Source organism: Schistocerca gregaria, chromosome 2, assembly GCF_023897955.1.
Source record: "Schistocerca gregaria isolate iqSchGreg1 chromosome 2, iqSchGreg1.2, whole genome shotgun sequence".
Taxonomy (NCBI): domain Eukaryota; kingdom Metazoa; phylum Arthropoda; class Insecta; order Orthoptera; family Acrididae; genus Schistocerca; species Schistocerca gregaria.
Genome location: NC_064921.1, coordinates 231,324,986 through 231,347,927, shown reverse-complemented (window position 1 = coordinate 231,347,927; position 22,942 = coordinate 231,324,986). Strand labels below are relative to the sequence as shown.

The following is a 22,942-nucleotide window of genomic DNA, read 5'->3' as shown; positions in this document are numbered from 1 at the left end:
CACTAGTTAGCAGAAACTTTAAATATCGCGTCCAATGAACAAGGACAGAATATCACCGGTGGTGTTAGAAGAACGCCATCTAGCAGTGGGTGTCAAGCAGCTGCTGCTTATGATGACGATAACTACAACACCCAACGTAAGAGTTTCATATAGTAACAGTCAGAAATCGATCACAAACGAATCACGAGTGCTCTCTTAAGTAGATACCCGCTACTTCATTCTGTCGCACTCGCCACCAACCATCGTGCCCGTCTCTGTAATTCCAAGTTTCTCCAACTTCCCCTCAGAGGAGCCGCCTCCGGAATAAGCCGGTGTACGGTGGCTGCGACTCCCGGCTACAAAAACAGAGCTCCGCCCAGATGGGAAAAGTTGGCACGCTAATCTCGCGTGAGCAAGCCAACAGCGTCGCGCACGTAACAGTTTTAATGCGGTGTGGCCGAAACACTGGCCGCGACAGTTGGTTAGTCTCTGGTGATGGATCTGAATATTTGCACTCTGTTTAATATGTAGCTTATCACATGTCGCGATTAACGTCCAGTAACATCGGTTATTGTCGCCGTGCTAGGCAAACAGCACTATGGTTGAGTCTTAAACTACAGGCTGTTTCACGTACGACGCAACTGCTGCATCTGACGTTATAATTACGTAATTAAAAAATTGTAACACCTAAAGCTGAAAATTAATTAAGTAAATATGTTAATTAATGAACATTAAAATCTGCATATCCATTTTACGTACGTTGCGAGTGCGACCTTGGGACCATAAATAGATAATGATGAAATATAGGCTTACAGCTATTTTTGAATGAGTGTTGCAGCTCGATACCTACATAGCTACATTAAAAAGCTACTACTTTTCGCAAAGATTCGGATTTCTCTTAAGACTCAGTTTTTGTACGAACTTAAATGTTTCACGCCCAGGAATATACCTGAAATGTGAAGCTGGCCGTTTGAAGACGCCAGTTCCTGGCTAGGTAACGTTCCAGAGTGGTCGATCTTGAACTGCTACTAAAAAAAAAACGCCGGCCTTTCTGGCCTATCGGTTCTAGGTGCTTCAGTCTGGAACCGCGCGATCGCTACGATCGCAGGTTCGAATTCTGCCTCGGGCATGGATGTGTGTGATGTCCTTAGGTTAGTTAGGTTTAACTAGTCCTAAGTTCTAGGGGACTGATGACCTCACATGTGAAGTCCCATAGTGCTCAGAAACATTTGAACCATCTGAACAAAAGACACAGATACTTCAAACCTAAGAAGTGATGCCAAATGGATCTGTCGACTGGTTTCCTTTACAGCAGAGGGTTTAAACAGCAACAAAGGCTAGCAGTGGCTCTCACTTTTTAAAGCGCGATAGACAGTTCAGCACATGATCCCACGAAACACACGTTCTGTCTTTAGACACCTTGGATCTACATTGGAACGTTGCAGCAACGTACCTGAGTGCTGACGCTTCTGGTTTAGAAAGGCTGCCAGATCCCTTCCAGCAAACCATTCAACCATCTTGTTGCTCACTAGTGGCGACAATTCGAGTAATAGGCAATACACTACTGGCCATTAAAATTGCTACACCACGAAGGGGACGTGCTACAGATTTAACCGACACGAAGAAGATGCTGTGATATGCATACGATCAGCTTCACAGAACATTCACACTAGGTTGGCGACGGTGGCGGCACCTACAACGTGCTGACATGAAGGAAGTTTCCAACCGATTTCTCATACACAAACAGCAGTTGACCGGCGTTGCCTGGTGAAACGTCGTTGTGATGCCTCGCGTAAGGAGGAGAAATGCGTACCACCACGTTTCCGACTTTGGTAAAGGTCGGATTGTAGCCTATCGCGATTGCGGTTTATCGTATCGCGACATTGCTGCTCGCGTTGCTCGAGATCCAATGACTGTTAGCAGAATATGGAATCCGTGGGTTCAGGACCGTAATACAGAACGCCGTGCTGGATCCCAACGGCCTCGTATCACTATCAGTCTTATCCACATGGCTGTAAGGGATCGGGCAGCCACGTCTCGATCCCTGAGTCAACAGATGGGGACGTTTGCAAGACAACAACCATTTGCAGGAACAGTTCGACGACGTTTGCAGCAGCATGGATTATCAGCTCGGAGACCATGCCTGCGGTTACCCTTGACGCTACATCACAGACAGTAGCGCCTGCGATGGTGTACTCAACGACGAACCTGGGTGCACGAATGGCAAAACGTCACTTTTTTGGATGAATCCAGGTCCTGTTTACAGCATCATGATGCTCACATCCGTGTTTGGCGACATCGCAGTGAACACACATTGGAAGCGTGTATTTGTCATTGCCATACTGGTTTATCACCAGGCGTGATGGTATGGGGTGCCATTGGTTACACGTCTCAGTCACCTCTTGTTCGCATTCACGACACTTTGAACATTGGACATTACATTTCAGATGTGTTACGACCCGTGGCTCTACCCTCCATTCGATCCCTGCGAAACCCTACATGTCAGCAGGATAATGCACGACCGCATGTTGCAGGTCCTGTACGGGCCTTTCGGGATACAGAAAATGTTCGATTGCTGCCCTGGCCAGCACCATCTCCAGATCTCTCTCTAATGAAAACGTGTGATAAATGGTGGCCGAGCAACTGGCTCGTCACAATACGCCAGTCAGTACTCTTGATGAACTATGGTATCGTACTGAAGTTGCATGGGCAGCTGTACCTGTACATGCCATCCAAGCTCTGTTTGACTCAATGCCCAGGCGTATCAAGGCCGTTATTACTACCAGAGGTGGTTGTTCTGGGTACTGATTTCTCAGGATCTATGCACCCAAATTGCGTGAATATGTAATCACATGTCAGTTCTAGTATAATATATTTGCCTAATGAATACCCATTTATCATCTGCATTTCTTCTTGGTGTAGCAATTTTAATGGCCACTAGCGTACTATGACACTTCGAAAATACACTAAAACCAAAGCACGAAGCCATCCATTCTGCCACTCAACTGACGCTAAATGTTATGCACGCCTTAATTTTCTTATTCTGTATTTCAATATTTATTGTCTTTTAACTTTTCGTGTTTACTGAGTAGCGACTGCAGGTCCAATAAGCTGTAACAGTTTACGCACACTTCGCCATTCATTTCTGCACTATCATACCGAATGAATAAGTGAGATTCTTGCATGTGTAATATAGGACTCGATTCATCATACCTGTTTATCTGAGTCTGCCGACGACTCTTAGCTGCACAGCATTGTGAACTCATCCATTAGTAGCTAGATCATAAACACAGTGATCAAGCGGCAGGCGAAAGTTAATGACGTCTCCAGCTACGAGAAAAAACTGGATACACTGCTCTTAAACATACAATAAAACTTGATTGTCGTTACACAACAATATCTCTGTCCAACACGTCCCAGGGCATCATGACAGCGTCACGTTAGGTGAGGTTACGTTAGGTTGAAAACAGTAACTTCGAAATGGCCGATGTACGGGAGAGTTGCAAGTTGTAAGGGACATACCTAGTTCCGCTATGTACTGTACTTTCGATACACTCAGATAATAGGATTACTCGATATCGTCAAAGAAATGTATTACAAAATTTGAGTTAAGGACTATGGAACCAAACTGCGGTCATCGGTCCCTAAGCCTACACACTACTTAACCTAACTTACACTAAGGACAACACACACACACACACACACACACACACACACACACACCCATGCCCGAGGAATGATTCGAACCTCCAACGGGCGGAGGCCGCGCGATCCGTGACAAGACGCCCCAGACCCCACAGCTACCCCGCGCGGCAATGAATTACATAGACATTCTTCACATGACACATTTTTATTTTTTTATTATTTTTGAGTAAAAGCAGTAAAGTATGCTTTCATTTTTATTCAGTTATAAAAACATGTAATGAGGAATTGTTTCAAACTGAAAAAGAAAATACTACAAAGCTGTAATAATTATATTTTCCCAAAGTTTGTAAAGAAACGTGAAATTAGTCTTAGTTTTTATAATTGGGGAATAATTTGAAAACTTTTGTAATGTAAATCTTACAAAATATTAATCATACATAGCTTTGACATTTGAATGTAAAATCGATATGTAAAAATGGATATCTTTCTACTGCGAATTGGCATCTTTGGTCACTCTTTATCTAACTTTTGGGGCGTGTTAATGGTGTTGTTTTGGAGAGAAGTGACATTTTATAAGATCAGTCCTGTTTTATTATTTGTTTAAGCGTAACGTCTTGAAAATTGCTAAACATTAATATAATTGTACTGCGATACTTGCATCTTTGGCCAGTCTTTGTCTTTTACAGCGTGTGCAAATGCTATTGTGTGGAGAACTGATGTTCCTTTTCATTATATTTAAGAGGAACGTGTTGATATTTGCTAGCAGAAGCGACAAATACTGAAGAGAACAAAAGCTCCACAACGTTTTGTTACACAACTTAATTCAAAAAATTTTAAAAATTGGATTCCTTCTTTCAAAACGGGAACTTATACAAATAGGCAGTGAACTGTCAAAGAAAAGAATCTTCAAGAAGACTGCATAGCAGAGACAAGCTAAGAAAAATTATTTTTCGGGTATGATGATGTTTGCAACTTTATAAATATTCGCCTCCCCGTGCATTTTCAACTTCTCGCGGCGTAATGAATAATCCATAAAATTTCGGGCATGCAGCCGCGCAAATAAAATTTCCTCCACTGATATTTCGGCCGCGTATCGTCCGGCCATCCTCAGAGTGAGTCACGACTGACGACAAGATGCCAAGCGCTGCCTTACATGCACCACCGCGGCGGTACTACACATGCGAACAACAGATGCTGGTCGGCGGCAGAGGCATACGTTTACACATAAGCTGCCTGTGGCGAAGGCATAGAGACATTCGATTCGCTTATCGATGTATGATTGGCGGCGGTGACACGATGACGACTTCTCTGCAGTTTAATTATTCCAAGAGCCGGATTCCATGCTTTGTCCAAATTACACCGGTTCCCGTCCGTTCACCGAAGTTAAGCGGTGTCGGGCGTGGCCGGCACTTGGGTGGGTGACCATCCGGGCCGCCATGCGCTGTTGCCATTTTTCGGGGTGCACTCAGCCTCGTGATACCAATTGAGGGGCTACTCGACCGAATAGTAGCGGCTCCGGTCAAAGAAAACCATCGTAACCACTGGGAGAGCGGTGTGCTGACCCCACGCCCCTCCTATCCGCATCCTCAGTTGAGGATGACACGGCGGTCGGATGGTCCCGATGGGCCACTTGTAGCCTGATGACGGAGTGCTGCTTTTTTTCTATTTATTAAACTGTTAGCTAATCTAATTTCTATAGCTTCCTTGAAGACAGATTCCCAAAAAGAAGAGGTGGATGTAACAAAGTGAACCAACCTTGGAATTAATTAATTAATTTATTTATTTATTTTTTATTTGGACACAGCATGGAATGCGGCTCTTGGAGTAATTAAACTGCAGAGAAATCGTCATCGTGTCACCGCCGCCAATCATACATCGATAAGCGAAACGAATGTCTGTACGCCTTCGCCACAGGCGGAGCATGTGTAAGCCTATTTCTCTGCCGTTGACCAGCATCTGTGACCCGCATGCGTAACACCGCCGCGGTGGAGCATATAAGGCCGCGCTTGGCATCTTGTCGTCAGTCTTGTGACTCACTCTGAGGATGGCCGTACGATACGCGGCCGAAATATCAGTGGAGGAAATTTTATTTGCGCGGCTGCATGCCCGAAATTTAATGGATCCGCCTCCCCGTTTGTTCTTTGTCATACGTAGTTTACGGCAATGCCCGACACTGAATATCTGCGAATGACTTTCAGCCATTATCGATTTTAAAAGCGCCAAAACGAACGGAGGAGATCAGGAAGCGTCACATCTGACAGCGGCAAGAATAAGAGTAAGTAAAGGGACAAGCACTGGGAATGAGAAGTGAGCAACGAACACCAACACGAAGACGAGCTAGAGAGTGTGTGTGGAGACGGGATGGGCTGGCGCTCACCTTCCTGTCGAGCCCCGGGCGGGTCTCCATGGCGATGATGATGGCCTCGGCGACGTGCGCGTCTATGGAGCGCAGCGCGTCCTCCAGCGCGGCGTGTCCCTGCACGGCGGCCGCGAGCCGCTCCGCGGCCTCCACGTATCCGTTCCACGGCAGGTCCAGCTCGGCGGCGTGCTGCGTCAGGCAGCCGCGCACCACGTTCAGGCAGAGGCCCGAGCACGGCTTCGCCTGCGCCGACAGCCCGCTGCAGCGCGAGCAGTACGACATCCGCAGAAGCGCCGACTGGCAGCGCGACCACGACTCGGCCCCGCCTGCCGAGCACCGACACACCACACTGCAGTACAGAGCTACAGGCTGGATAAAACAAGCGTTCCTAACCTAGTAGCAGCCGACCTCGGGGAAGACCAGTTTGGATTCCGTAGACATGTTGGAACACGTGAGCCAATACTGACCCTACGGCTTACCTTAGAAGCTAGATTAAGGAAGGGCAAACCTACATTTCTAGCATTTGTTGACTTAGACAAAGCTTTTGACAGTGTTGACTGGAATACTCTCTTTCAAATTCTGAAGGCGGCAGGGGTAAAATACAGGGAGCGAAAGGCTATTCACAATTTGTATAGAAACCAGATGGCAGTTATAAGAGTCGAGGGACATGAAAGGGAGGCAGTGGTTGGGAAGGGAGTGAGGCAGGGTTGTAGTCTCTCCCCGATGTTATTCAATCTATACATTGGGCAAGCAGTAAAGGACACAAAAGAAAAATTCGGAGTAGGTACTAAAATCCATGGAGAAGAAATAAAAACTTTGAGGTTCGCCGATGACATTGTAATTCTGTCAGAGACAGCAAAGGACTTGGAAGAGCAGTTGAACGGAATGGATAGTGTCTTGAAAGGAGGATATAAGATGAACAACAACAAAAGCAAAACAAGGATAATGGAATGTAGTCGATTTAAGTCGGGTGATGCTGAGAGAATTAGATTACGAAATGAGACACTTAAAGTAGTAAAGGAATTCTGCTATTTGGGGAGCAAAATAACTGATGATGGTCGAAGTAGAGAAGATATAAAATGTAGACTGGCAATGGCAAGGAAAGCGTTTCTGAAGAAGAGAAAATTTTTAACATCGAGTATAGATTTAAATGTCAGGAAGTCTTTTCTGAAAGTATTTGTATGGAGTGTAGCCATGTATGGAAGTGAAACATGGACGATAACTAGTTTGGACAAGAAGACAATAGAAGCTTTCGAAATGTGGTGCTACAGAAGAATGCTGAAGATTAGATGGGTTGATCACATAACTAATGAGGAAGTATTGAATTGGATTGGGGAGAAGAGAAGTTTGTGGCACAACTTGACCAGAAGAAGAGATCGGTTGGTAGGACATGTTCTGAGGCATCAAGGGATCACCAATTTAGTATTGGAGGGCAGCGTGGAGGGTAAAAATCGTAGAGGGAGACCAAGAGATGAATACACTAAGCAGAATCAGAAGGATGTAGGTACTGGGAGATGAAGAAGCTTGCACAGGATAGAGTAGCATGGAGAGCTGCATCAAACCAGTCTCAGGACTGAAGACCACAACAACAACAACAACCACTTTGAAAGGTAGCCGAAAGAGTTGGAAACAAATAAGTCGCCAGGTGCGGATGGAACCCCACTTCCGTTTTACCAAACTTATATCGTACCCACACAGCTCATTTCGAGTCATGACTTCCTTGTTGGACTGTTGATTTTTTTTAATATATCGGGAATCCCATGAAACGATATTTAAAAAAAATCGCAACCAGCCGTCGATATATCAAAGAAGGGTATCGACGTATCAACATATAAAAATATCGGCTGCATATTGTAAATATACTGTCGGTTTTAGAGCTATATAAGTATTGATTTATTATTAGATATTCTGTACATCAACAAGCTATCAGACTACTTATCCTCCTAAAAGCAAGAAGTGAAAGGAAAACGATGCACGTTGATGCTTGGCGAAACCACTTTGCTAACGATGGTAACTGCACTAAATGGCATAGTAATCCCAGTTCGGTTTTACAGAGCATTAATGCGGAGGATCCCGGTCCGATTACGGTTACAGCGATGGCGGATTGAAACGGGGTGCGCTCACGAGGAGAACACGGCAAGTGCCATAGCCCGATTTCCCAGAAACTTCGCTCAGGGAAGAGGGGCCAAAAAAATGAGCGAAAACTTGTCTCGTGTTATCCGTAAACACTCCACCGTTTCTGCGAAAAGGACGGTCAAAGATTTCGAGGTACTTTATGTGCCTTTCAGCGAGTAAGTAGTTCGACCGAAGCGGTAGCATAGTGGCACTGACACAGCGTCACACCTTTGCGTCCCATGTACAAAACCCAATTGTTTTTTTTTATTTTTTTCATTTATTTACCCTTGCCCATAGAATATTTACTACACGAATGTTTTCCAATGTAAATCGAAAAGACGTTGTCCTTATTCGTTCACTAATTCGTCTGGTGAGTGATTTAAAAGAAAAAAAAGAAACAATAAGTGAATCATCCATAATTAGTTGTAAGCGCCAGTTCCCGAAAAAGTAATCCGTTGTTTACAGAGAAATTATTGCCAAAGCGTGAAATCTCCAGCACTGTTAACGACGTTTCTTTACCGAGTGAGATCCATACGAAGAAATTTTGCTGTGCAAAACCGGCCTTCAAAATGGTTCAAATGGCTCTGAGCACAATGGGACTTAACATCTGAGGTCATCAGTCCCCTAGAACTTAGAACTACTTAAACCTAACTAACTTAAGGACATCACACACATCCATGCCCGAGGCAGGATTCGAACCTGCGACCGTCGCGCGGTTTCACACTGTAGCGCCTAGAACCGCTCGGGCACACAAAACCGGCCTTCGCGTGATCTTCGTATTGTTTGGAATTTCTATGTTCCAAATGTTTCTACGATCGGTATCATCCATGGAATTGAACGAAAGCTTCATGAAGAAAAAATATAAGAATTAAGAACTGATATCAGAATGAAATACGAGAATACGAGGATTTAAAAATACCGTCACACATATAATAAATGTATGAGATTTTAAAACCCAATTGTAATTTTACAATTAATATGACGCTCTTGCATCCCTTACATTAAAAGAAACATTCGTGGAGTAACCTTCTACAGACATTGGTCGATTATTGAATAAAATAAAGTAAATGAAAGCAGTAATCGGATTTCGAACACCGAATGCAAAAGTAAGAGGCCGTGACGCTAGCCACAACCAGTTGGGCCCCTTAAAAGGCTTCTACGGCACTTCGAAAGCATTGATGGCCATTTTCTTAGAAACGGCCAATTGTATACAGATAACCCGATACATGTGTCCCCCAATTTCTACTATTTTTCCACTGAGCTAAGTTTCTGGGAAGTCAATTTGCAGCACTTCCAGTGTTCTTCTCGTCAGCCTCGTGAAGCTAACTGAGGAACTACTTGACCAAATAACAGCGGCTCCGACAATGTTTGGAAGAGCGGTGTGCTGGCTCCACGCCCCTACATACCACATCCAATGATGCCATTGGTAGAGGATGAGACGGCGGTCGGTCGGTACCGATGGGCCCATTAAGATCTTTGGACGGTGTTTAAGTTTTTGCTTTTCGTCATTGACCCCTTATTTACCAGCATTTATCGCGAATTTCTCGGCCAGCGCAAATCCCACGCGACTGGACAAAATCGCAGGTAAGTCCTATTTATAAGAAGGATAAATAAATGGCAAACATAGACTGAAAGCTTTCACGATAGGATGATATAACTGTTGGTAAACCTTTCATGATTATCTCTGCTCATCAAGTGTTATTTCGACCACGCTCCCTTTCCTACAGTATATATATATATGTCGCTCTCGGACGTCTGACCAGTCAGTCGGCAGGACTTAGCGGAGGAGCGCCTCTGAGGATGTCCAGCGCAGTCCTGGACGAAACTTCAGGAACAGAAGAGTTTCTTGCTCCACGATCTCACATCCGCAAAGGTTTACCAGCAGAAATAGCAAACTGTCTTACAAATAGTGTATCCGCAGCTAAAATAATCATAAATACTGAAAAGAACGCTCAAATTAAAATATAGTGACGTGGTGAAATGCTGGGTTTATTGGTCTGCTATTACCTTGGCTCCGCATGTTGGTCACGGAGGATAAGTCGTCCTTTAACCCAGAAAGCCAATTATGGCGTTAGTTGCCGGGATCTTCCTCTATCGCTTCTTCCTCGGCGCTTATATTTTCTAGCCTTTAAGGAGAGTCTGTCAGACTCCATTCGTTCCAGGTGTTCGTTCCATTTTCTCCAATACTCTACAATTTTATCACATAGACTAAAAATTTTTTGCCGGCCGGAGTGGCCGAACGGTTCTAGGCGCTACAGTCTGAAACCGCACGACCGTTACGGTAGCAGGTTCGAATACTGCCTCGGGCATGGATGTGTGTGATGTCCTTAGGTTCGTTAGGTTTAAGTAGTTCTAAATTCTAGGGGACTGATGACCTCAGAAGTTAAGTCCCGTAGTGCTCAGATCCATTTGAACAAATTTTTTAATATTTTTTAGTTTTTCTGTAATATCTTAATTCCTTAGTCTGTCTTCTATTGTGCAGCCTTTAACTCGTATCATGAATTTCGTTTCTTGTGCCTGAATATGACTTTCTTGCTTTTTGCTAACCACCCAGCTCTCGTTGCCGTAGGGCAGTGAGGGGACTGCAATTGTTTCGTAGAATATAATTTCAGTATCTTTCCTAGTTTTGTTTTTAAGGTTTCTGTTAACTGTTCCGCAAACCCGCCTAAATTTATTAAGCTTAATTTGTATATCTTTGCTGTAACCATATGTCAACTCACATCCTAGGTAAGTGAAGTGATTTACTTGCTCTAAAATCTGTTGACCTACCATTATACTGAGTCTAATGCGTTCTTTCCCCATGGCCACCGTATAAGTTTTTTCTGTCAATATCTCCATGTCAAATTTCCCACTTATTTGTTTCATAATGTAAATTCATTTCTGAACATACTCTTCTTAATGTGATAGGATCACTGCGTCGTCAGCATATAGTAAGTTACTTAAAAGAAACGTCCTGTCAAGGTATAAACGTTTTTGAAGTCCTGTTTTCCATATGTGCATTATTTTAGGTATGTGAATGTTGCACGTAGTTGGGGAGATATAGCAGCCTTCTCATACTCCTTTGTTAGTAGGTTCTGTTGACATCTACAATGCTAATCGTGTTCGATACATACTTCTTATCGCGTTTATTATATGTTTTGAATATCGACGATTCGTCATTATCTTACAAAGTTTCATCCATATAATTTGCAGGTGATTCAAGAGTTGGGAACACTGACAGTAAAAACAGACTCTCCAGTGCACTGACATTCTTACAATGGTTAACTGAGAATCACTGTTCTCTAACCACTCTCCGATGAACCAAACTTTTCTCGTAAATGGATATGTTAATTCTTTTGTGACGATAACGCCAGACTTGTAGCAACAGTGAATGCCAATCGCGACTGCAAAAGTTGCATAATTTGCTTATTTTGTTTTGCAAGGGTTCTTGAATAAGCAACTTGGTTTTAGCAGTATGGTACAACGGCTCACATAGCACGGCAAAGTACAGCTACACTTTGACAAACGTTTCCAAATCGTGTGATATTTCGGTTTAACAATATAATGCAGTCATCCCGTTCCCGTGGTGGACCAGCTTCGGATTACTTTCTTTCAGGGTTTGTGAAGGAAAGGATTTCTGCCAATCGTTTGCTGCAATTTACGAATTTTAGACTGTCATTCGCCCTGAAATAAGCGCCATTCCGCAGGATATATTCAGGCGTGTTGTGAAATCTTGGGCGACGCCTTCAGCTGTGCAACCAGCCAGATGGGGTACATTTGAAGCAACTTATTCTCGAGGTGTAATGACGCGTCTGACGATATATGTTACATACTGCAGTTAATTGCCAATTTATATACCTGTATTTCAAAGCTGCAGTCACCATGTAACATCATTTGAAGTTGGTAGATACAGTACACGCCAGTCTGTATTAAGATGTGGTTTATTATCGGTCTGTACGTTCTTAATGGACGCAAAATAAATTACGAATTTGTGGATAAAAGACTTTCCGATAGCGATAGCATATGTCTTGTCTGCACTGTCCTTTCTATATAGACAGTGAGGTCTTGCACCAGAATGGAATGATGGAATGCCATTCACTTGTAGGATCAGTTGCAGGCACGCGCAGCTAAAGCCGACTTCCCGGACATCGGGTTTGTGTTGCGGGCAGCCTACAAATACGGCGCTGCCCGTCCCGCAGCAGGCAGCGTGTAGCGTGTCATGGGATTCAACGCACGGGAAACACCTGAAAACAAACGCGACGATACGTGACGCTCAAGTGTCTGCATCATCTCTGATTTCCCTGCAAAAGACGTCCATACTGATTGGTACACTTTAAGGATATGTTATACTACGGAAGAACTCGTGAACAATCCACTATGTTCAAGGTTACTTCAATATTGACATGTATGAAGAAAGTAGTGGGGAGAGGCTCTGAGAAAGACATGGCACGCATCCGGCTAATCTCACAAGACAGAAGCTACCACACTTTTACCCACCACTGAAACATTTACCGCCTACAATAAGCTTCAGGAAGCCTTGTCCTGCGGAACTGGTCGTTGCGCGGAGATTTTGTTGAGCAGAAAAGTTCGACATCGCTCTCTCGCCCAGGGTATTGGCTTACTGTGTTAGTTTGGGCTTACGTATCTACACTGTCATCGATTATTCTTGATTCCAAGGTCCTTGACAAAACGCCTAACGTGGCAAAGCGAAACGGGGAGGTGATTCGCTTCAGCGTAGAATTAAGTGATAAAGCTAAGGCCGAAGATTATGGTGCAATATTTCTCCATAAACAACAGCTCTCCATATACGAAATCGATGAGCTGACGAGAGCATGAAGACGTTAGAACGTCACCTTATCACTGTCACTTCAACCCAACAGAATTGAAATGGACCCAAACTGAAGGTTACGTTGTTTGCAATAATCAAAAACGTACTCTGCAGTCGACGCTCTCAGCAACGAAGCTGTCAGGAAATTAATCTCTAAAGAGTGGAAGTAAGCCTTCAGTCATCCGAACCGCTTCCTGAGAAAAGCATGGGAGGATGTTGAAAATTCAGTAACGAAAATGATCAAGTCATTAAATAACCGTGGTAACGGTATCATTTCTAGTATGTGTAATAGCTACAAGAGTAATTTCAGCATAGATTTTCCATTGTCATCAAAGAAACGATGCATAGGTGGATTGAGCTGCATTTTTTGGTGTGTGTTGTTTTAAGTACCTGCACACCAAAAGCAAATTTTGTTAAGTTCTAACTAAGAAGGCTGCTATCGACAACTGAGTCCGAATGAAGTTTATTTCAGGAACACAATCGTAATTCCGCAAAAGAGATCTCCCTCACTATTTATATAACAACAGTTTAAATACTGGGCAAACGTACTGTGTATCACTACTGTCTTTTCTTTCAAACCTATAAGCTTCCTGACTTCGATTAACAACCACTATCTTATTTTTTTATGTTAGAAATAAGGATGAATTTATATCACAAAACATAATAACAGGTTAATTATAAAAATTTGGTGTGTTTTCCAAATCAGACCGAACAGGTGAATGCTCATCTTTTGAGGCACAAGCGAATTATTTTGCGTCAGTTTAAGGTAAATTATCTCGTGTTGAGGATCTACGACAGAGTTTTGTTCCGTAGCAAGCAAATAAAAATTAAAAACTCGATGTATCTTAAGGTATTGTCCTTCATTCAATAACAAAAATGCTTCCCGCGTGTCGAAAGTTCGCTAAAGCCGTTAGGAAATGCATTTTCGTAAACTTTCAATATGTCATCTTACAAATATTTTATGGCAAATAGAACTAAAGTGTGGACATAGTGCAGTTCCTCCAGAAGACACTGACGCCAGTTCCATTTCTGTTCGTCTTGTATTTTGCGAATTTGAGTAAGTTGGATTAAATGCACGCTTAAGTGTGTGTTCTGAGCAAGACATGACAATCTCCCCCGTGCCTCCCAGTATTCCCGCCCAAGATCGTAACAAGTCATTTTCAAAAGACTGGATAACAGGCACGCAAACTCTAACCATAATATGCGTGCCTGCGTATAGACAGCGCTCGGTGTGAATGTAAATAGGTCGTCACGCGTGCCGAGATAGTCCGCGCAGCTGTGGCAACGCTGTGTTCCGGATGGCGCAGTGGTTAAGGCACCTGCCTAGCAAGTAGGAAATCAATGGTAACAAGCCCGGTCCGGGTACGCATTTCCACTCGTTGCCGCTGATCCCGCGTAACGTCCAGATACAGCTGACAGCAGTGGTCCCCCCCTCCCTTTCCTTCCTTCCGCTCTACACCTTCAATTTACACAACATGCGTGCCTATTAGCAGGTGTACATTGTTGTTGTTGTTATTGTTTTTGGAACGAGGACTCTCGACATTAGTCCCCAGGCTCTAGTGCTTAAATGGAATGTGCGCCTGAAAAGTTGAATGGTCTCAGAAAACAATGAAAAAAGAGCTGCAAACAAAACAGCTTTGGCAAAGGTTTCTTGTGGAATCTCTTGAAGCACTGCGGTCACTGTTGAGGGACATCCCATCATTACGGATGATCAGACGTGGTGCTACCAATACGACCTGAAGACCAAGTGACAGTCAATGGCACAGTGCCCATCCTCTGCGTCGCCTCCCAACAACAGTCAGCTCACAAAATCCAAGATTAAGGCGAAGTTGATCGCCTTTTTCGACAGAAAATGCTTGCTCCATCTTGAGTATCTAACCACAGGGATGCGGGAAAGACGATGAGCAACATGCCATTGACTGTCGGTTGGTCTCTGCCTATTATTCGGAGCACCCGATATTATCTACTGTAACGGTGCGGATATCCAGCAACGCGTGACCGCGGTGCTTCTAACGATTCCAAAAGAAACGTTTGCTGACGGTTTGCAACAGTTTTACAACCGATGCCAGAAGTACGTTGTAGCTAGTGGTGCTCAGTTGGAACACTAATAACAGTTTTTTGTCTGTAACTCCTGGTTCCATTATTATCTGTGACTATTCATCAAACTTTTCATTCGCACCTTGTATTTCATATCTATTACACGCCAGTGCGCAATTCCTCTCTCGCCATGAAGACAGCGATGGACTACACGAGACAAATGAACCACTGACGCCCTATTAGAGCTCTCTCTGCAGTCACATTCAAGGCCAAGGATCAAGCCACACAGGTGGCTGCAGCATTTCTTGACTCCCGCAAACTCTGTTCCCAGAATGAAATTTTCACTCTGCAGCGGAGTGTGCGCTGATATGAAACTTCCTGGCAGATTAAAACTGTGAGCCCGACCGAGAGTCGAACTCGGGACTTTTGCCTTTCGCGGGCAAGTGCTCTACCATCTGAGCTACCGAAGCACGTGCTTCGGTAGCTCAGATGGTAGAGCACTTGCCCGCGAAAGGCAAAGCTCCCGAGTTCGAGTCTCGGTCGGGCACACAGTTTTAATCTGCCAGGAAGTTTTATATGACTCTGCACCACACCAATGTGTAACGTACAATCGTATGGTGTTTGAAGCGAAATTTGTGACTAGATTGACGATTTATTGATGGGACGAAGGCAGCGTATTACCTTGGATTTTGAGTCGTCGATAGATGAAGTAACTTCAGGCGAGCCCAAGAGACTGTGTTGGCGTCCTTGCTAGTCATGCTGTACACTAACGACCTGGCACACAATATTAATGATAATCTCAGAATTTTTACAATTCAAACAGTTATCTGTAATGAATTACTGTTTGCAAAGATCTGGAAAATTGAGTAGCCCAATCCTGATAAGTTGTGCAAAGATCGGCAACTTGCTTTAAATTTTCAGAGAAGTAAACTTTTGCACTTCCCGAGAAGCAAAAACGTAGTGTCCCACGACTACAGTGTCAATGACGTCCGCCCCCGGTAGCTGAGTGGTCAGCGCGACAGACTGTCAATCCTAAGGACCAGGGTTCGATTCCCGGCTGGGTCGGAGATTTTCTCCACTCAGGGACTGGGTGTTGTGTTGTTCTAATCATCATCATCTCATCCCCATCGACGCCGAAGTGGCGTCAAATCAAAAGACTTGCACCCGGCGAACAGTCTACCCGACGGGAGGCCCTAGTTACACGACATTTAAATTTAGTGTCAATGACGCACAACTAAAATTAATGAAATCGTACAGAGACCGATTATAACTAATAGCAAGGATATGAAATGGCATTATCACATATCTACATCTACATGCATTCTGCAAAACACTGAATGGTATCACTACTAGTGATTTCATTTCCCGTTCCATTTGCCAGCACAGCGAGGAAAAAACGGCTATCTATATTCCGCTGTATGAGCCCTGATGTTTCGTATGTTATCTTCGTGGCCCTTATACGAAATGTATGGGGGGCAGTAGGATCGTTTTGCAGTAAGCTTCAAGTGTCAATTCTCTAAATTTTATCAATAGTGTTCCTCGAAAAGAAACTCGCGTTCTCTTCAGGGACTCCCATTTGGGCTTCCGAAGCATGGTTCGAGCCTACCGGTAACAAATGTAGCAGCCTGCCTCCGAATTCCTTCGCTGCTTACCTTTAATCCCAAATACACGAGCAGTAGTCAAGAATAGGTCGCAAAAGCGTCCCGCATGCGGTTCCCTTTACGGATGAGTCAGACTTTCCTAAAGATTCTTCCGATAAACCGAAGTCGACTATTCGTTTCCCTAGCAGTCTTCGACTGTTCGTTCCATTTCATATCGCTTTGAAACGTTATGCCCAGATATTTAAACGACGTGGCCGTGTCGAGCACAACACAAATAATTCATCACACCAGCTACAAACTTTGTTTACTTCATCTTGTAACATCCTACAGCCGCTCATCTTCGACATCTGCTCTTACACCAAAGCATCGTCAGTAAACAAGCGCAGATTGCAGAATCAGCACGGGGTACATACCCCGTGCTGATTCGTGTACGTAAGCTTGTCGGTCTTTACAAAATATATTATATTGAAATTCAGAATATTTTCTAGAATTCTGCGCAAACCGATGTTAAGGATATTGATCTGCAGTTTTGATAGTCCGTTCTTTTATCATTCCAATATACAGGAGCAGTGGCGGCTCGTGATTATACATTCTGGGTGCTCACAAATTTTTAGAATCAAACAAATTTGAGAGTGTAAAATTAATGGCGTCACTGTATAATAGTTACTCTTATCAATACGTTTATACAACTACAGCCACTGCCATTAATAATAGCAACAGCGATAATAAGATGCATAACTTACCTGACAAAAGAAAGTATTGTTTTGTGGTATTTTGTTGTTTTGTACATAATTAAGTACAGTTTAGGGCTACAACGAAATAATGTGTAAGCTTCCACAGCTCGACATTTCGCATTTTTGTATAAGTGGGAGTTTTCGAGCTTTTCCGATTTTTCGTACAAATGTACAAGAGCCCTAACAGGTGTATTAGTTCACGAATTTACCTCTGGGCTGAAAATCACGTAGTCTTATGCTGCAGCCACACAGCAACTAGTGTTAACTGTACACTTTCTTGTTAAATGTTCGCATATAGTGACGCTCATTTGATTTCGTCTCACTCTCAATCAAAGGATCTGTTCTCGGAAATCCTAGTTCCTTTGCGGATAACTCCGCTTGATAATTTACTTTTCTGTTCCCAGAATGAGATTTTCACTCTGCAACGGAGTGTGCGCTGATATGAAACTTCCTGGAAGATTAAAGCTGTGTGCCGCACCGAGACTCGAACTCTGGGCCTTTGCCTTTCGTGGGCAAGGGCCCTACCAACTGATTTACCCAAGCACGACTCAGGACCCGTTCTCACACCTCTACTTTTCTGTTAGCATTTAAAATAGATTCAGCATAGTTTATGTTTACACTGCACACGAAAGCCGATTCCCGCACAGTAAACAACCGACTCCCAACACAAAATTTCGTTGGTGGAAATGATTACAGTATTAATGTTTACCAACATTGTCATTTGACCAGTATGCAAATGAGGTGTTATTTGACCAATATGCAAATGAGGCGCTGAGTGCCATAAGGGTCTAAAGCACACCGCCGTCACCCTACTTTTAGGTGAATATCAGGGAAACCAGTGATACAGCTTTTCGTAAATTTTCATTTTTACATTGCGGGCCTACAGCGCTAATAAACCTGACTCATCATAAGATCAACAAATTTCTGAAGCATCAATAAATGCTACAATGTAATATTCAACGCTGATGTGCTTTAGACCCTTATGAATCTCAGCGCCTCAAACGTATTACTATATGATAAAATACAAAACTTAATATATTGTATCTCATTCACAATCCCTAAAAATAGGTTTATTGTCATGCATCTTGAACATACACTGACGTCCGATCTAATTTTACCGCAGTATACGGTGTGAATTAGCATATCTGAGGAGTGTGCTATGATCCAGCAGGATTTATGCCGAACGAACGGATATGTCCTATCACCTGGTGGCACTGACGTAAACTTTCAGTTGAGTGGCAAGTTCTAGCTGTGCTCATCGTGAACCGTGCACGTTGTTTAACTAATCCGTATGCATTTGGCCCACAAGGCAATCACGTCACGCGAGTTGTGCATGCGCAAAAGCTCCTTAAAACGTGCACAACTGAAGGTGTGCTCGCAGCCCTGTTGCCAAGTTTCGCGCAGTCTGGACAAACAATAGCGCAGTAAAGAGTCGTATCCTACAGATTGCAGCATCTATCTCACGCTTAACTACATTCAAAGGAAAATAACCCATAAATCCGCAAGGTGTCGAAAGTTAGGGTGTTCACATGCACTTGTGTTCTTACACAGGAGCAACCACTGTACAGGAGTCAGTTCTACAGTCCCACTCGCTTGGGACTTTGCGCTGAGCGAGAGATTCTCAATAAATGCCGCGGAGTACTCTTCACAAACCCGAACTGGGATTCCATGCGGACCTGATGACTTACTTGTTTTGAACTCTTTCAGTTGTTTCTCTACGTTAGGGATGCTTATTACACTACTGGCCATTAAAATTGGTACACCAACAAGAAATGCAGATGATAAACGGGTATTCCTTAGACAAATATATTATACTAGAACTTGAATGTGACCACATTTTCACGCAATTTGGGTGCATAGACCGTGAAAAATCAGTACACAGAACAACCACGTCTGGCCGTATAACGGCCTAGATACGCCTGGGCATTGAGTCAAACAGAGTTTGGATGGCGTGTACAGGTACAGCTGCCCATGCAGCTTCAACACGATACCACAGTTCATCAAGAGTAGTGACTGGCGTATTCTGACGAGCCAGTCGCTCGGCCACCATTGACCAGACGTTTTCAATTGGTGAGACCTGGAGAATGTGCTGGCCAGTGCAGCAGTCGAACATTTTCTGTATCCAGAAAGGCCCGTACAGGACCTGCAACATGCGGTCGTGCGTTATCCTGCTGAAATGTAGGTTTGGAACCGATCGAATGAAGGGTAGAAATACGGGTCGTAACACATCTGAAATGTAACGACCACAGTTCAAAGTGCCCTCAACGCGATCAAGAGGTGACCCGGACGTGTAACCAAAGGCACCCCATTCCATCCCGCCGGGTGATACGGCAGTATGGCGATGACGAATACACGCTTGCAATGTGCGTTCACCGCGATGTCGCCAAACACGTATGCGGGCATCATGATGCTGTAAACAGAACCTGCTAACAGTCATTAGATCTCGATCAACGCAAGCGACAATGTCGCGATACGATAAACCGCAATCGCGATAGGCTACAATTCGACCTTTATCAAAGTCGGAAACGTGATGGTACGCATTTCTCCTCCTTACACGAGGCATCGCAACAACATTTCACCAGGCAACGCCGGTCAATTGCTGTTTGTGTATGACAAATCGATTAGAAACTTTCCTTATGTGAGCACGTTGCAGGTATCGCCACCGGCGCCAACCTTGTGTGAATGCTCTGAAAAGCTAATCATTTGCATATCACAGCATCTTCTTCCTGTCGGTTAAATTTCCCTTCTGTAGCCCGTCATGTTCGTGGTGTAGCAATTTTAATGGCCAGTAGTGTACATGCCATCCATACTGGACTGTGAGCAATGGTCAAACAACGGTACGTTTGTACTCTTATGAATCCCCTGCGTGAATGATGTCTCAAACGCCGAATTTAAGAAACCTTCCACGAAGGTTGAGTAAAGGCGTTAACTTTGGTTGATTGCTAGGAGACTGAAAACTCAGCGAGTCTACAAAGATCTGTGTTTGTCAGACCGAACGCAAATAGGACGATTTCAAAAATGGCTCTGAGCACTATGGGACTCAACTGCTGTGGTCATTGGTCCCCTAGAACTTAGAACTACTTAAACCTAAGTAACCTAAGGACATCACACAGATCCATGCCCGAGGCAGGATTCGAACCTGCGACCGTAGCAGTCGCACGGTTTCGGACTGCGCGCCTAGAACCGCGAGACCACCGCGGCCGGCAGGACGATTTCGTTGTTGCTGTGCACACACCCCACGGTATTCCAGTACTGGTGGAGAGACCAGAGGCAGGCAGCCGGAGCAGGGGAGTGGAGTACTTACCCGGGCTGGCGGTGAGCAGGCGGTCGGCGTCCGCGAGCACGGCGGCGCCGAGCAGCAGCGCCTGCCGCAGCAGCCGGGCCGCCCCCAGCGCGCCGCGCAGCGCCCTGGCCAGGCGCCGCGGCGCGCCGCCGAACGGCTCCAGCTCGGGCGCCGAGGCGCTCAGGCACGCCGCGTAGTCGGCAGACAAGTCGCGCTGCGCCTTGCGCCCCGACAGCGTCTGGCGGTAGACCAGCGGGAAGAGCCGCCAGAAGGCGTCGCCCACCGCGTCCTCCAGGTCCTCCGGCTCGTCCTGCCCCGCCGCCGCCGCCCCCGGGGGCAGCAGCGGCTGCTCCAGCTGCGCGGCGAGGCGCGCGTACAGCCGCGACACCGGCTCACGGGCGGCCGACGGCGACCGCGGCAGCACCACCGCCAGCAGCGACAGCGTCCGGTTCTCCGACTGCCGCAGCAGCTCCGACACGTGCTCTGCAACACACACAGCCGCACCGCGCGCCGTCACCGCCTGCGTCGTCCACATGTAGGCAGTCGTTTCCTTCCGCCTCCGTACTGAAGCTGACGTTATCGGATATGCTGCTCAGGTGGCAGAGGATTCTTGAAACTTTCCTTGAATACACTGCACAATCACGAATGTGCCATGCACATGCATCCAACGTATTAAGGGAGGGGGGGGGGGGGTAGAACGTCAAACGGGCCGACTTGGAGCAGGAGAACCACCACAGGACATTTTTTAATTTCCACTGTCTATACTTTTACAAATAAATTCATACAACTTCGTCAGCAGGAGCAGGGAGCAGGAGAGCCACCACAGGACATTTTAATTTCCACTGTCTATACTTTTACAAACAAATTCATAAAACTTCGTCAGCAGGAGCAGGAAGGATTCAGGACTCACTCTTATAGCTGTGGAAGTTCAAAAACATAACAAAATATGTTTTTCTACATGTGAAAGTTCATCATTTTTTCACTTACTATTGACTGCAATTGTTGCTATAGGTACACTTTTCTTCATAAATAAGAGAGATTATTCGAAGAATTTTCCACAGAATACAAACCATACTTACAGGTATGTGAAACTCTAGAATTTACTTAATTTGTGAAAAAATGAATGGGGTGTTACATTTTAAACTTCATGATCTGAAAAAACTCAAATTTTATAGTTAATTATTTCAATTTTTACCACATTTTTAATAGATTTGGAAAATTATTGAGTTTCATACACCTGTAAGTACGGTTTGGATGCTGCGCAAAATTCATCGAAGAAACTCTCTTACTTACAAAGAAGAGTGTACCTACAGAACAAATGCAGCCAATAGTAAGTGAAAAAATGATGAAGTTTATTTTGTTATGTTTTTGATCTTATGCTGCTATGAGAGTGAATCCTGAATCCTTCCTGGTCATGCAGACAGTTTTATGAATTTATTTGTACAAGTGTAGACAGCAGAAAGTAAAATGTCCTGTGGTGGCTCTCCTGCTCCAAGTCGGCCCGTCCGGTGTCCTACCACCCTTAAAAACAGCGCCCATACCAAGTCCCAATGTTCACACAGTCCAATTCATTACTCTGTCCAATCGAGTAACTCTCACGAATGACGACAATGTTGATGAAATGATGATGACAACACCCAGTCCCCGGGCAGAGAAAATACCCACCCAGCCAGGATTCGAACCCGGGATCCATAGGCAGCAACGCTATCCACAAGACCATTAGTTGCGGACAGTGTTCAGAACATGTGAGAAGCGTTCGCTGGTCACACATACAAGTGTATAGTGGCAGAACACTACTAAGGGCACCATCATTTTTGGACACTAGAAATGCTTTGCCGCGTAAATGTTTCTGTGATTCGGTCACCAAAGAGGCAGTGGAAATACAAGTACATGACGATCTCGTCGCCTGGGACCACAGTGTCCAACTGAGCTCCGCGTGGTATGTGGCTTTAGCAAAAATTCATCAGGGACGCTCTGCTGTGAAAGCGGGGGAGGCCCTGTCCAAGAGACAGACAGAGCCATGACACGACGCCCCGACCTCCCCCTTCCCCCCCCCCCCTCCCCCTACCCACCGGGGAGTCCCACTACCGTCGCCGATATTTCAGGAAGCAATTGACTGCCCCACCCGCTGGTCCTTCGGAAGAGGAGTCTGCGGTCCAGCGGCTATTGTAAAATACCACTTTGTAAGGCTGATCTCAGTGGATGTTCTTAGTACATTTCCACCACACAGAATGTTGAACAGCTAAATACTTTCTGTTTCGGAAGACTTAAGAAAAGAATGAATTTATATAATGAATTTTCACTTTGCAGCGGAGTGTACGCTGATACGAAATTTCCTAGCAGATTAAAACTGTGTGCCGGGTCGAATCTCAAATTCCTTTC

The 22,942-nt window shown here is 44.7% G+C and overlaps 1 protein-coding gene across 1 annotated transcript in view; it reads right to left on the bottom strand.

Moving 5' to 3' along the window:
* Window positions 1-22,942, bottom strand: part of LOC126336752 (division abnormally delayed protein-like) — a 504,185-nt gene that overhangs the window by 87,129 nt on the left and 394,114 nt on the right. The window contains exons 3-4 of the mRNA XM_050000755.1: window positions 20,582-21,043; window positions 6,002-6,309 (exon numbers count right to left, since the gene is read on the bottom strand). Of these exons, the coding sequence (XP_049856712.1) occupies window positions 6,002-6,309; window positions 20,582-21,043 (770 nt within the window). The remainder of the gene's footprint in view (window positions 1-6,001; window positions 6,310-20,581; window positions 21,044-22,942) is intronic.